Source organism: Cavia porcellus, unplaced genomic scaffold (assembly GCF_034190915.1).
Source record: "Cavia porcellus strain 051 isolate PalLab524CR breed Dunkin Hartley unplaced genomic scaffold, mCavPor4.1 scaffold_2, whole genome shotgun sequence".
Taxonomy (NCBI): Eukaryota; Metazoa; Chordata; class Mammalia; order Rodentia; family Caviidae; genus Cavia; species Cavia porcellus.
In genome coordinates, this window is record NW_026947485.1 from 9,362,371 (window position 1) to 9,377,986 (window position 15,616).

At 34.6% G+C, this 15,616-nt stretch overlaps 1 protein-coding gene across 2 annotated transcripts in view; it reads right to left on the bottom strand.

The window, feature by feature from the left end:
- The window catches only part of Orc5 (origin recognition complex subunit 5), a 59,254-nt gene that overhangs the window by 20,175 nt on the left and 23,463 nt on the right, over nt 1-15,616 (bottom strand). Inside the window, exons 9-12 of one of the 2 annotated variants that reach the window (XR_010043713.1) lie at nt 15,497-15,549; nt 13,968-14,080; nt 12,483-12,530; nt 10,587-10,673 (exon numbers count right to left, since the gene is read on the bottom strand). Coding sequence is in view for 1 of the 2 variants with exons in the window: in XM_003469804.5 (XP_003469852.3) it covers nt 10,674-10,784; nt 12,483-12,530; nt 13,968-14,080; nt 15,497-15,549 (325 nt within the window). In the remaining variant the exon portion in view is untranslated. Of the gene's footprint in view, nt 1-10,586; nt 10,785-12,482; nt 12,531-13,967; nt 14,081-15,496; nt 15,550-15,616 lie in introns of both variants that reach the window. The other variant, XM_003469804.5, reaches the window with a different exon arrangement.

Sequence of the window (15,616 nt, forward strand, 5' to 3'; positions counted from 1 at the left end):
TAGATTTGATGCTAGAAAATATAGATCACAATTTTAAATTTTTGTATTTAAAAAAAAACTACTAAAAGTCAATGGTTTTACCTCTAGAGTTTTGTTCATGTTTCCAGTGAATGTTTTTTTCCTCAAGATAAAAATTCATTTTTGGTCTTTAAGAATAAACAAAATCCTTACAAATTTGAAACATCTTAGTCTCAAAAATAGTACTTCCCTAGCTTACATGTTAGTAGCATCTTCGGACTATTTATAAAGTATTTTTACTTCTTCATAGCTTAAAACAATCTGATTTTAAAATCATAGTATATATTCTTTTCCTATGACTAGTTCCTATTACAACTGAGACATTCACAAAGTAAAACAAAAGTGATAATCTCCTTTATACACAGTATTTTTTAGATTTATATCTTAAATGGGATTGCACAGTATTTGCTTAGTTAATCTTTGCTCCTGGGTATTGTGATGTTCTTTGTTCTCATCCACATAGGGGACAGCTGATTATTTATGTCTTAACAATAGGAATTCGGGTACCACAGTGAGAATTCTTTTCCCTTAATCTGAGAGGCAGTCACTAACAAGCTTCAGCTGGAAATGCTTGATGTAAAAACAGTGTGAACCTGTTCCTGGGCTAATAAACTGTTCTTTCTGCCAACAAAAGGAAATCAATTTACAAGTGTAATTAATTTTTAACATGCTCATTATTTTTATACTTTCATAGGTTGGTACATATGTCAACTGATTTATGAAATACCCTATCCTGCTTCTCCTGGAGAAGCTTTGTGATCTAAAGCATATTAAATTATTTAAATAAATGAACTTAATATGTGAAATGTCAGTGTATGAATTCCACACAACTTAACAAGCACTACATTTAATCTGATTTTGGATGATGTATCAACACGCAACTGCCATTTTTACACACACAACCTAGAAGAGGTTAGTGTAGCACACAGGAAAGAGGGGCTAATACTGCCAAAGTAATTTAAAAAGGAAAGTAGATTGTTAGTCTTCAAATACATTGAGATAAACAAAAAGCAGCTTACATTTTTATACACAGAGGAGCTAAAGGCCATTCCTTTCAATTCAGAAACTTTTTAGCACACAAATAACCAAAATCTTCAGCGGGCAGGAAGATCTCAAGTGTATATTAGGAGAATAGGAAGTTATTCATTTGATGAATGTTATCTTACATTTACAGCGCTGTGTATAACACACAAAAATAAAAAAGACAAGGTCTACACCCCAATGAATTTATGCAGTGGGAGATAAAGATACACTAAAGCGGCAGTGACACCCTTTTACGATTACAGAGAAAGAATGAACTAATAGCAAAGGCGGCAAAGTGCGGAGTCACTGAAAAACCGCATTTAACCACGAAGCACAATTGAACTGTGGCTGAAATACAGCACGTGAAATGGTGCAAAATAAGAAAACTCAGTCTGCTTTCAGAGAGGAGCCGGCTGATAGGGAATAGTGCACAAGATGAATTGAGAAAGTGGCAGAATCTGGGCCAGACTTAGAAGAGCCTCATAAGAAAGGCCAGGGAAGGTAGGCCTGGTTTTGTAGATAATGCAACTCATTTAAAAAGTGTACAAAGCAAAATAGGGCTAGATTTATTTTTGTGAGTTTTATGCCAATGCTTGTGTGGAAGATGAGCTAGCTAGAAAATGTCACATGATAGTCATATCAGATAGGAACCTAAGAAATAATGAAGGTGTAGATTTAAGGCAAGATAGTACATGTGAAAGAAAAGAATATGTCAAGAGACATCCCCATTTAAAAGGAAAAATAGATTGTCTTATTGACCAACTAACTATAAACTGTTTTTTTTATTAGCACCTAAATGGGTAAGTCACATAATACATGTTTAGTAAAGGATGGGTGAATAAATGATTAGTTTTAAAATGCAGGGCTATAAAACAAATAATGTTTAGGGAATGATGTAATTCATGACATCAATGCGGAATCCATTCAAGTACAATTCAGGTTCAGCCAGTAATTTTGTCGAAGAACCACAGAATGAGGGATAGAAATAATATGACTTCAAAAAGCCATTAATAAACACACAGTACTTGTCTCCAGGGGAGCAGGTGAGACAGATCTAGTTTCCTTTCTCATTCTGACCTATAGGACATGATTACTTTCTAGTTTCAGAATTAAAATGCGCTACCATCAGTGTCTGAAAGTAAGGGAGCGATCAGTTCTAACTGAAAGGTGGCTGGGGCTCAGGAATCAACAGTTCCCACTGGAGAAAGGGACAAGGATTTTCCAACACAGCAGGTTCACAAATGGGTAGGTGGAGTCTGACTGCAACGGGCCAAGGCTCCTCCAGAGAACTCCAGCTCATGTGTGCGGACAAGCTGTCACCGGAAACCCTCTTTAGTATCACCATTTGTGTCACCATCTTCTTACAAAGCATTTTAAAATGTAGCACACCATTCCACAATGGGATTTTCCAAATCCTAACTTGTTCTTATTAAAACTTTTCCCATTATAACACTGTCATCAAGCTCTACCCAATATGTGGATTTACTTTATACAGTCACTATATTAAGAGTATTGAGTCTCTTACATATGTATTTGCAAGCATATATAAACTTTTTTGTATGTTTTCAGCAAAAAAAAAATACTAAGTCAAATAAAATTTATTGGTGTTGAATACATTTGCAAAAAAAGTGAGTAAAGGACATGTATTTGGCATATTTATTGTATGCAATATGAAGCTTTGAGAAAGGTAGCTATAAAATACTGCCTACAAAAATAAGGTACCAATGTATTATTTTATACAAAAGTGGAAAGCATAATTTATAAAACTTTCTTATTCCTTGGGCAGTATTTTATGGCACCCTTAAGCAATGGTTCTACTTTTTTAGAGTTTAGTAAAAATGCCCACTCCTGGACTGATACATACACAAAGGCAAAGCAGTTACACTGGAGAATTTAACACCTGATTCAGGGAAGACAAGAGAAGAGCAGGGGAAAACACTGTTCTTTTACAAATGAGAACGAGAAAAACAACCTTTTGCCCGGGGCAGTGGAGTGAAATACACTGTGTTTTTTATTACCCTTGGTAATGAGTAATATTTGTATTCCTTACAACAGTGCAGCTAGTGAAAATCATAGATCAACTTTATTCTTTTCAATCATGAGGCATCCCAAAGCCAGTTTCTGCGAATCTCCTGAAACAGGTCCCGTCTGCAGAGCGGTTGATGGCAGGGCAGTAATGCACCCACATGGGGTAGCAGGAGATGTGAGAATCTCATTTGCTGCATCAGTGGAGGCTGAGCATCATGGCGGTGATGCTCTTAGCTGTTAGGGAGGAGCCGGCAGCTTTCAAACAGCATCCCTGCTGACCTATTCATCAGCAAAGTAGGTCTTAAATAAGGCTCCTGTACCATCCTTGGAATGGAATGCCTCACAATCTCATTTGTGGTTAAGGAAAAACATGGTAAGATTATTGGGAAAATGTGAGCATTTGAGAAATTTTCCTGACATTTACATAATTTACCTTAACAGCATCAAGTATTTCAGCTGGGTACTACTGAGACACTGGAATCTCAAGACACAAGACAAAGGAAGGGTAAAGAAATTACAAAGGAATAGCTCTTCACATTTCTAATATTCCAGGATCTGGGCTTATAATTTTAAAGAAAATTGTCTCTTTAGTCAGGAAGTTTAATGTCTATAAGGAAAATATTTAGGTTCAAATTGCTTTGTATGAATCTTATGAGCTAGATTTCAGGATGTTACCTTTTATATAGCTCAAATTCTTTCTAATCAGTATGCATTAGATAGTATTTTATCAACTATGATTTCTTAATATTACGTGACTAGCATTTAACAAATGTAATTTCTTTTTGTAGAAACACTAACAGAACCATAATGCTATGCAACATGCAAATTAATTTTTTAGGTAAAATGGTTTTATTTGGTTAAAATGTTTCGGGTTACAAATCTACAAGAACAGTCTGAAATACTGTACACACCAGAAAAGTAACATAGTGAATATAATTTTTTATGATAAAGTATTTGAAATACAGCAACTTAACTTTTAGAGAAAGTCATTCATACAGCTTGTAACTGGCTGCACATAGTACATCATGTACCTGCCCCTCACTTAAATTCCAAATGTTCATTTTCAACTGTGCATCAACAAAAGTTACGAGTTATCAAACATCAGTGCTCCAAACACTAAACTGAAAGTACATCAGAAGGAACACTCTACATATCAAATTTGTTTTCACTTGGTAGACAACAAATATCTAAGTTACCAAGGATCAAGTCCTACTAAAGCAAAAAACAAACATTTTTTACTTACTGTAGTTATTTATGTACTAAGCAGTTACTATTCCAGTTAAGTGTTTAGGTACTGCTTCTTCTGTGCTATGAGAAAATATACACACCCATGATTAGCCTAATGCAAGCTAGAATCTGGTGCCCACACTAGCACAAAGGAGAGGCTGTGAAACTCAGACTATTTTCTTTCCTTCGCAATCTTTTTTCCAACACAGTACCTGAAATGTACTAGATACTAAAAAAAAAAAAAAAAAAAAATTAAATAAAATCTTAGAGGAAAAAATTAATTCAAACTGAGAAAAAAGATAAAAGCTTTGAACTTGAAACCTGAAATTATTTTCAATACTTAATGTATCACAATTAAGTAAACATTAAGAAAATCTTTTTAAAAAACTCTAAACAACAATCACTGTTATCTCTACCTGTATTGAAGAACAATGCCACAAGTCTGGCTTCAGTTGCATAAAATGTTAGCTACTCTAACAAATACAGTAAAACATCTTTCTATAGCGATGGTGAATTAGAAATGAAATATTTGCTTCATGAAACTATCATAGATAAAATAACTAAATTATCACTCTGCTTTCTGATTATGATAAAGTCATCTAAAAAATAAAAGACTTGAAATATATTCTATTTAGCTCTTAAAGTCAACAACTAAATGAGTAGAAAGCTTAGGGCTGTGACCGCTGTGGCATGACTGCCTGATGATAAAAAAACTTGAACTCATGCAATAAACAAGTCCAAAGATAAATCCCGACACACAGTATGAGTCCAAAAGCAGAGAAAATAGAAATGAATGCATATATTCTTTAAAAACATATTTGGGCATTAACTTGTCATCCCAAATGTTTATTCATTCTCACAAGAAGAAAATTAAGTTTAGAATAGCAAATTTTAAGTTTTTCTTATTAAATCAACCAAATATGAAACTCTCAGAAAGCACATATTATGGAAATATTCAATGTATACATATGATAAATAAAATGTTTTTAAAAGAACTATACTTTTTATTTTTCAACTGTTTTCTTGATATTCACAATATACTTCATAGTAAAAACTACTATTTAAAACTTTTAAGTGGCAGAATTACAGGGAATTATCTTGAAAACTTATTTTTCAAAATGTTAACTGATAAAATAAGATCAATCATTATGATATAAAATGTATATATTAAATATCCCTACTTTTAGAAAGAGTATTGAAATCTACCCATACAAATAAATACTTCAGCAATTTCTCCTTCGGAAAAAATACTGCACGGTAGCCTGATATTCTGTTGTCAAGTAACTGTACATTTGACAGTCATTCTCGTCCTGTGGTGGTCCTGTGACTCTATGAGGGTAAGGATAAGTGAGGAAAGATTCAAAACTACATGAAGACTAAAACAAAACACAGGAAAATTTCCAAACAAGTTATCATTCTTCCTCAGGGAGAGAAAAAACAAAAAGCATAACTGATTTAATGTACTTCTGGAGAAATGTAACTTAGTGTTTGTCTTTAAAAATGGTGTCCACAACCTTACCTGGGCAAACTAGACCGGCGAGGATAACTGCACATACATACTTGTCCCTCCCATCCATTACAAAGAGACAAAGGAAAGAGAAAAAGCATCAGAAAACTTTGTCACTCATTAGTTCAGACACATATTGACGAGCTACATTTATTTTGGGAAAATGTTTTTTAAATGTAGCACAGATAAAAATTGTGTAAAACTAAAATGATCTTAAAGTCTTAAAAAATTTCAAATCATATTTTCAATTATGTTCAATAAATCTGATTAACTGAATTTAAATGTTAAATGTGCTACTGCTACATACTTACAAGACAAATGCATTAATGAATAAAATTTATCTAACATTCAATAAAGAATAAAGAAATTTAGAAGAGTACCAACCATAATATTACTGTCATGAATGTATTACTGTCAGTTTTAATAAACTTTAAGTCTTTATAACTTCATTACAGAAGACATTTAAATGAAGTACAACAGAAGTACACTTTAATTTCCAGATGATTTTGAATGTACATATTGTATGCGATCATTTTATTACATGAAAAACATTTAATTATGAAGCCTTCAAAACGCTGTGCATAGATTAAATAGGAAAACAGTACATCCCTATCTCATACTGCTATATCCCCACCAATTAACAAAATTAATTCCTGGCAGAAAATATTCATGCAATGTAATTAATTACCAATCTTATTTATATTTTCATGAAAGTATATACTTATATTATTAAGTATATTTGGGTAATTTTGCATTCATTTAAATAAACCAAAGTGTCAAATTACATTTTTCTCTAAAGGTTAACAAGTGAAGCCTGTCCTTTTTAAAGTTAGAATACAACAACACTGCCATCTGGTGTTCATCTCAAATAACATCTCCAATAGAAATGTTATATTTTATTGATCACTTAAAAAATCAAGCATGTCTAGGTGAAATATAAACTGTGATTCCTGTGGTTAAAGTACTTGCACAGTTTTGACAGAGGAGCGAAACAAGAAAGAATACGAAGAGAAAAGGTCACTGGGAAGCATCAGTGGGAAGGAAAAAATAGAAAGCATGTGAGAGAACAGCCTCTTCTCAGATGATTTCTCCACGTTGTGTCCTGAACATAGTACATACTTGATTATAACTAATTTATTGTCCAAATGAAAGTGAGAGTCAAACCCGCAGGGCTGTGTATCCCTCGCTATGTTCTCCCACACTTGGCGCCCCAACTGAGACTCACCAAGTGTCTAATGGGATAATAAAATGCACATAAGCAGATTCACTGATAGCGATGCTTTGATTGTTAAGTGTTAACAAGAAGAGACAAAAAATAAAAATATCAACTTCAGATGCCAACGTGGAAAAGAACTGAACACTATTAACAGATAAAGATACATTTTGGGTCAAAGCTTTTTAATTACATTACTGGCATTGCTAAAACCATAAAGACTGGTGACACTGTTCACAGTCAAAACCTCAGAGAAGCTATCAGTTTCTAAATCAGAAACTTCCCATTGTTTGTAAATGCCTCACTTATCGTCTTCAGAGGACAAAACTACTTGAGTGTTCCCTTCTAAAAATCCAAACGTTCCCCCAGCCTACAGAGCGATGCCAGGCACCGCCAGGTGAGGTAGTGCCGGTGGTGACTACCACGACCATAAGGCAGCCCGGACCGCGGCCCCAAGGTGCGGAGACACAACCCAATCCAATGGACCACGGCAGGGCTGCAGCTCCCAGCTGTGTCTGTTTTCCTTGTCTGTACCTTTGGCCTTCCTATCCTCTCTTCCTAAAACTCTAACTCAACTCTTATTCAAGGGAAATACGATGCCTGCTGACTTTACTATATTATTTTGCCATGTTATTTACCAATTTTCATATCTGTACAATAAGTACGTATCACATACCTAGGTCAGAAATATTTAAAGAACATCAAAAAGCTCCTTTTCACTGGACTGCGAAGCCTCGCATGCTGCCTGCTCCAGAACTGGTCTCCCTCTGCTCTATGGGTCCAGCAGTGTCACCCGGCACTCATTTAGAGCCTGGTAATGTGTTTATGGACTTTTTTCCCTTCCAGAATAAGCTGTGAGCTCCTTAAAGGAAAAACACACTCTCTTCCCAGTATCCCACAAAGGGAGTTTTGGGAATGTGAGAAATGGACTCCCACACGCCCTCCTGTCCTGGTTAGATGCATTCTCTCACTTTCTTCCTTGTGAAAGTCATTTAATCTCTCTGACCTACTGTGAGGGTCAAGTGCTTCTAATGAAGACTATATAATAGTTGTTATTTTGGAGTTACTGTAACAAGAAACAAAACAGAATCTTTTCTACTGGATATAGAAAGTTTAAAATAAACATTAAGTTTGACTAAAAACTAATAGTTGACAAAGTATTTTTAGAATATGAGAGAAAATTCACTTAACACAGGTCAAGACTGAATTATATTTTTAAATTATCAGCATTACAACTCTATCTGAGCTCTAGGTAGCTATGTAGCGGAATAACTGATTGGATTACCCTTTTTCAAGGACACAATATATGTAGATAAACATTCCTACAAATGCTGACTTATAGAACAATATTCTACTGATGCACGGACCACCACTGGACCGGAACAGACAGACCCAGCCTCTCCCGGTGAGTCAGTGCCATTCGTGGACCAGGGGTAGAGAGAACAACGCCACGCCTGCAAGCAAGCCCAGTCTGGGAACCAGTGCCATGTGCAGGCCGCCACCTGACTGGAACAGACAGGCCCCAGCCCCTCATAGCACATGGGCCGGCAAACAAGCAGAACCAATATTCCCCACACCACCCCCTGCCATAAGCAACAGTCTGATCCGGAGAAGCACAGGCTGTGATGACAGCTACGGAGGAGAAACGCAACTGGATGCTATGGTGCTCTGGTGTTTGACTAACACTGCAGGCTAGGGCCAGTAGTCGGACCGTGGGTTCAGAGGATAGGGGTACGCAGTGTGACATCTAGCGGGGATCTCCTTCTGAGGGCTGCAGCCATTGATGATTCCCTATGGTAAGCCCTGTATCATTTCCATTGTTTTGCTGGTTTGGGTTCTACTCTCTTTTGTTTCATTATGTCAAATGCAATGGCAGGAGCAGCTATTTCAAAGATAGCAAGATACATTATGATAGCAATTTTGGATTTACCATAGGCTTGTTCTGAAGTCCTTTACTGCATTCATTATTTTTACTGTTTCTATTCTTTTCTGTTGTTTGATTTTTACTATATCCAAAGTTATCTGCAGCTATTCTGAAGACATCAAAAGGCATTATGTTAACCACTGTTGATTTTGTAATGTTTTGAAGTCTTGTATCTTTTTAAAATTTATTTATAGAGAAAAAAGCAAAAGAGAAAAAAGTGTAGAAATACACAGAATTTAAAAAAAAAAATCACTAGTTGATAAGTTACATATTGTTATCTTAGAAGTAGTTGTTCAAGTTACAAAATCAAAGCACAAAAAGTGGACAATCAAACAATGACAGTGCAAACTATTCTGTCTGACAAACAAAAATTTACTAGTATGGTTATCTATCGTGCTCACTGAAACATACATATAGTTATGTCTTTTAGAGCATTTTCTTTCCCTTTCATTATTATATTTACTATACATTTTGCATCTTATTACTCTTTTCAGTTTATTATATTTTTTATACTGTAGAGATATAATTACAAATGTGAGTCTGATTTATTTCACTTATTAAGATAGTCTCAAGTTGCCTCCATTTACCTATAAAAGCCTCAAGATTATCCTTCATTATAGCTGAGTAGTATTCCATTGTATAAAAAGAAGTCCTGTATCTTTTACACTAGTTTGTTATGATTGGTTTTATTCTTCTTTAAAATTAAAAAAAATCATCTTTTTGTTATCAAGTCTTCTATGAACAAATTAAAAGCGACTATCATTAAAAAGTTTGACAACTATCCTGGGACCAAATTATTCATATTGAATAAGTGAAGATATGAATTTTATTTAGCTATTTCTCAATCAAAAATTGCATAAAACATGGTCATAAGAGAACTTTTATTTTCTTTTTTTAGAAGTCCTATTTTCTATTTTTATGCTTTTGCTGCCACCTGGCGAAATTTTGAGGAATTCAGCATGTTAACCTGCAAATACATACACAAGAAAAGACACTGTATAGTACCTTTTTACAAATAAAAATTTAAAAATCTGTTTCCATTGAGTTATACCTGTATAACATCAATTTAGTTATCAAGCCATTCATCTACTTAAACATGATAGTAAGAATGAATAGTGAAAAAAGAAAAAGAACCAGAAATATTAAATTGCTTTTGTCATGTGGTCACTTACAAATATATACAACTTTGGTGATTACCCCAAAGATTACACATTTAGAATATTCAATTAAATTCTCATCTGCTATCTTCAAGGATCAGTCCCAGGACCCGCACAAATATCAAAATCTGAGGATGCTCAGGTCTCATACAAAATAGTATAGTACATACACATAACGTATACACATCCTCTTTTATACTTGAAAGCACCCTTAATTACTTACACTGCACTTGTTACTTAATGTAAATGCTATAAATGGCTGCAAATAAATGTTACAATGTATTATTTAGGGCAGCCAGTCACAGCTGGCTATCTGTTGTCACTGCAGGCTCTAAAGAGTTTGTCATCACTGGTTTAAGGAAGAATAACCAAAACACAGTCTGTACCTGTTAGTACAGAAACAATTTTACTTTTCAGAGTACTTCCAACTGTGGTTGGCTGAATTTATGGATTCAGAACAAATAAATACAGAAAGTCAAGTGTACTTACCAAGAACACTGCTCATTTTAAACACCTGGAACTGTACCCCCGACGAAAGCTACGAAGACGATAACACCCACTTCTGATTAAGCTCACCTGGGAGAAGATATTTGCCGTTGGAGCCACTCTGCTATCCACTATACTGTACAATATTGCTAATAATCGGTCTAATGGAAATGGTTTTGGTCCAAGGAGATGATTGCTTGTCTGTTAAAAAAATAATAACACGGGTTTTCTTCTTATACTAGAGCCCTCATTTTCTGTAAACTCCCAATAGCAATGTATTTATATTGCGTTCTGAGATTCTAACAAATTGACTTTTAGTCCTTAAATTAGAACTCTGCCTGATATGATCACAATGTCTATTATCACATGCCTCAAGATTTTCTTAGCATCAACAAATATTAGGGAAATCATAAACACAATCCTGAACACTGCCATTTTGCTGTAGTAACTGGATAGTAAATGACTTAACCACGTGATTGATCTAGATAATGTATAACCAAAACTGGGTTCTCAACCCCAAACTAGAATTTACTGCTTACTCCCCCATTCTTCTTTGGACCACTGCCTGGAAAATGTACTTGCTCAACATTAATAGCTCTAGAAAGATTAACCATAATAAATTTTACTTAATTTTAAAAATGTACAGTCAGTATAATCATAGATCATCAGAAAATTGCTGTTTTCAAGCTCCATTCTACTAGCAAATGATTTTAGTAGCAATGTGAGAATTTAGCAATGGCAAATAAAGTGGGAAGTTGTATTTGCATCCTTGGGCATATTTATTCAAAAGAAAATTTTCACTTAGAAGAATGACTGCTCAGAATTAAAACTGCAATATTTACTTCAGCTACTTATATCTAAAAGATAGCTTAGAAATCATTTCCCGGGTCTTAAATTTTATGCTGTCCTCACTAAACCAGCTATTTAGAAGTTAATAAATACTCATGTACTAACTATCCCATTTTTTATCAAATCGTAAAATTGTACAAGGTATGCAAGGAAATGTTATCACATTACAGACACACTAAGGCTCTCTGAAGCTCTCCCTACTCCACTTTGCTTTTATATCCCTCAAAGGAATAACTGTCTAAAATTTAGTGTTTTTATTGATCATTCTCACAACCATTTTTATAATACTACTAATGCATACAAATCCAGGAAACACACACTGTTTTTATGATCTTCCATCTAAATGGAATAATTTTGGAGATTTTTTTTATCAAACTTTTAGGAATGAGAATGAAAAATAACTCACAGCTTCAATGACACAAACCCTGCTGTGCAGATTCTCCACCTTCTCCCAAGACAGGTGACAGCAGTTTGGATTTACTAAGTGAAAAAAGTGCCTGGACACCTGGATACTCTTTCACCAATTTTGACTTTGCCTCACGCCCCTACCTTGAGAGGTATTTAGTGCCTCTGATTACTAAATTCTTCCAGATTCTTCAAGCCTAATTAGCTTGGTTTGGGGCTTCAGTGTTAGTGTTCTGATCTGTTTGGAGTCTATCTATCTACTTTGTGATTCCAAATTTGGGGGCGCTCTTATCTGCTTAAGCCTCAAGAGTTTCCTTCTCTTTTATTTCTTAAAGGTTATTTTCATGGGTGTTTTGAAGTGCAAAAGTGGAACAAATCGATATTCAATCAGCAGTGTTTAAACAATTCAGGGTGACTCTTTTCATCAACTAAGTCACCAAAAAGACTTTGTCAATTTTATCTCAGCATCAGCTCATTTGAGTATGACACTGTAATCAATGTATCAAAAAACTGTTAAAACATTAAATGGTACCACATCAACACAAATAAGCTCATCTGCAAAATACTAATAAATACACACCCATTCCCTGGGTCATCCTAAATTCGTACGTTTCTACCATTATAGAGAATTTAAAATGCAAATACCTTCTCATGCTTCTTCAGGAAGTTGGTTTTCTTGATTTTCCCATGATGCTGCAATTAAAGAAAATAATTCTTAAACAAAAAACATAGTGTGTTTAAAGGATGGCACATAGTACTTAGACCTTAAATATTTTATTCTGCTTATCTCCTTGTATATTCTAGACTTCAGTGTTTCAGGCAGACTTGACTTAGTTTTGAATCACATGCAAGATTACTTTTTCAAGAAACAAAAAGACTTGAAAATAAAATACAGGTAAAAGAACTTATGCACTGATTTAGAACTGCATGTTTAAAACAGTTCTACAAAAACAGAACTTCCAAAGTTAAACAGGTCTTTATTCATCTCTTAAACGAAGATGACAATTCACAAACTAAATATTGACCAATTTTAGTTAGATATTCAGAATTCAACAGTAAACAAACGTATGGTTAAGAGACTAAAGAATAGGGCTGGGGATTTAGCTCAGTGGCACAAGTGCCTGCCTTGCAAGCAGGCAGTCGTGAGCGATCCCCGGTACCAATAAAAAGGAAAAAGACCAAAAAAAAAAAAAAAAAAAAAATGTAAAAAAAAAAAAAGAGACTAAAGAATAAGGTAACAGAAAAAAAGGAAAAGAAATTTATTATAAAATGCTGTAAGTCTAAAGAAGAAAGCAAACATCACATGACATAACAACAAAGAAAATCTACTTGGCAGAGGTGGAACAGGGAGGAACATTATGAGAGGACAGTTAAGCTGAAACCTGAAAGGTGAAGAGAAGCTTTCTCGAACGACAGAACACGCTCAAAACCTTAAGAGACAGAATGTTCTGAGGAAATGAAAAGGCCTGAGACCTACACTTGTAACTGATCTCCTCTGTTCTGTAAAACTAGCTACCTGCTCCCAAATCTCACATCGTGATCTTTATTTAAAGCTGTTAGCAAATGAGTCCCAAACAGCTATCTACCCTGTTATTCTACTCTCTCCTTGGACATTTACAGGTGTTGAAAAATTCTAAAACATTAAGTCATTCTCAGTCCCCATAGGGGACTGAAGAACCCCTTACAGATACCCAAATCCAAGGATGCTTGGGTCCCTCATAGAAAACAATGTATTAGTTACACATCTACTGTGTACTTTAAAAGGCCTCTACCTACCATACCTAATACCATGCAGATCCAGCAAAGTAGCTGGTAAATTATACTGCTAAGGAAATCACAGGAAAAGTCTGTACATGTTCAGTTCGCACGCAACTCTTTAGATCCTCAGGTGGATGAACCTACAGAGGTGCAATCTATGTGCAGTAAGTCCTCCACTTACAAACAGTCGAGTTGCAAATGTTCACAGGGGTACTACGTGAGACTTATTTTGTCAGATGAAGAATGAATCTGACTTATGTACCTTCTCCCAAAACAGAGCTCCTTTGTAAACTGGGGGCTTATCATATACAAAAGTCAATTATATTCCTAAGATCTTCAAAAATAAAATAAAAAGAAGCATGTTACTATTACCTTCAGGAAGAACCTCTTGTCAGTTCTTGCGGGGTTGTATGAAGCAAGGTACGCAGCAATTAGAATAAATTTAGAGTAATATGGAAGTTCTACGTGAGTGTACGCTGAGAGACCTACACAACAAACATTTTCGTGAGGGTTTTATCAGGCTATGTTGAGCTTTAAACATCTCTTCTCATTTAACTTCTAATTTCTACATGGTGTTTACTCAAAATGATCTGTTCTCGGAGCTTAAAGTGCCACCATGATGCCGACAGCGATGACAATAATCCTGGTGCTCAACAATATCATCAACGTGCTCTGCTTATCCTGCTACTTTTGCTTGGCTCCTGCCATGCTAGTCTAAATTCGGATCACCCTTTCATTAACCTCTGTACTCCAGTAAACTTTCTCTGTTGCTTCCCTGTAGTCAAACAGAGAACTATCTTTACTATAAAATCCTATTTGTGCATTGCATGTATATCTCATATAACATTGTCTTATGATAACAACTCATTACACATTTATATCCCATACTGAATGGCACAGTTTAAAAAAAAAAAAAGCCATCTCTAGAATGGGGTAGTTTTTTTGTATCTCTATATTGACATGTACCTAAAACTAATTAATAAATGAATAAATAAAGCAATCAAACACTAAGGAATCTTAAAGGAAGGGAAGGAAGGTGATATTTACAGATTATCTATTATATGTCAGACACTGCGCAAGTGCTTTAATTAAGGCCAACTTTAAATCTTCACGGTACCATAAAGCTACATATTCTCCCCACTTGACGAATGAAGAAACTGAGATGTAGTTAAGGCCACACAGGGAGTAGTGTAGATCATTTAGTGTGATTTTTAAAAAATTTTAGTCATTTTTCTTCTTCTGTTATATACCTGGAAATCATTTGTACATCATTCGCGGATTGCAGAAACCAAAAGAGACAAAACAGAATCACAATCCCACCCTGTTTCATACTATATTCCCAAATATGAGTGACTGACATTCCAAAAAGATAAAAAAAACCTTTAAATACTCAGTAATTTTTAAAGTAAATTAGTTCTATTTTGGTTATGGTCAAAGTTTCCTTAAGATGAATAGAACCACAATGCCGTGAAAACATAACCACTCAAATATATCCCTACAGAGTCAATACATAATGGGATCATATTCTAAAATATTCATGAAATATATACATATTGATGGAAAATTGTGTCATATAACTGAGCTGTTTTAATAAAAGCATTGAAAGAAACATAAATTGTTCAACTTTTATATGATATAACCCAATATATGGAAAACAGAAAACTAAGAAAGAAAATCCCAAATCGAGACCAACCTAAACTACCTAGTAAAATGCTGCCTAAAAAATAAAAGCAAAAAGAAAACACAAAACTGCTGTTCAGTAAAGCAATATCGTTAATCAAAATAACATTACAGTTTATAAGATAAATTCTCTTTTATAACACTACTTATTCCCTGGTCTTTACATTAACCTTCATTATCAATAATTAATGCCTCTGATAACTGTCTCAATATTTTGATACCTTTTAGTTGTCCTGGATCTGTGTCATCCTTCTGTAGCTTTTCCCACTGAGAACTTTTAAAGAAAATAAAAGGAGAAAAGTTGACTGAATATATATGAAAAAATACGCTATACTTAAAAT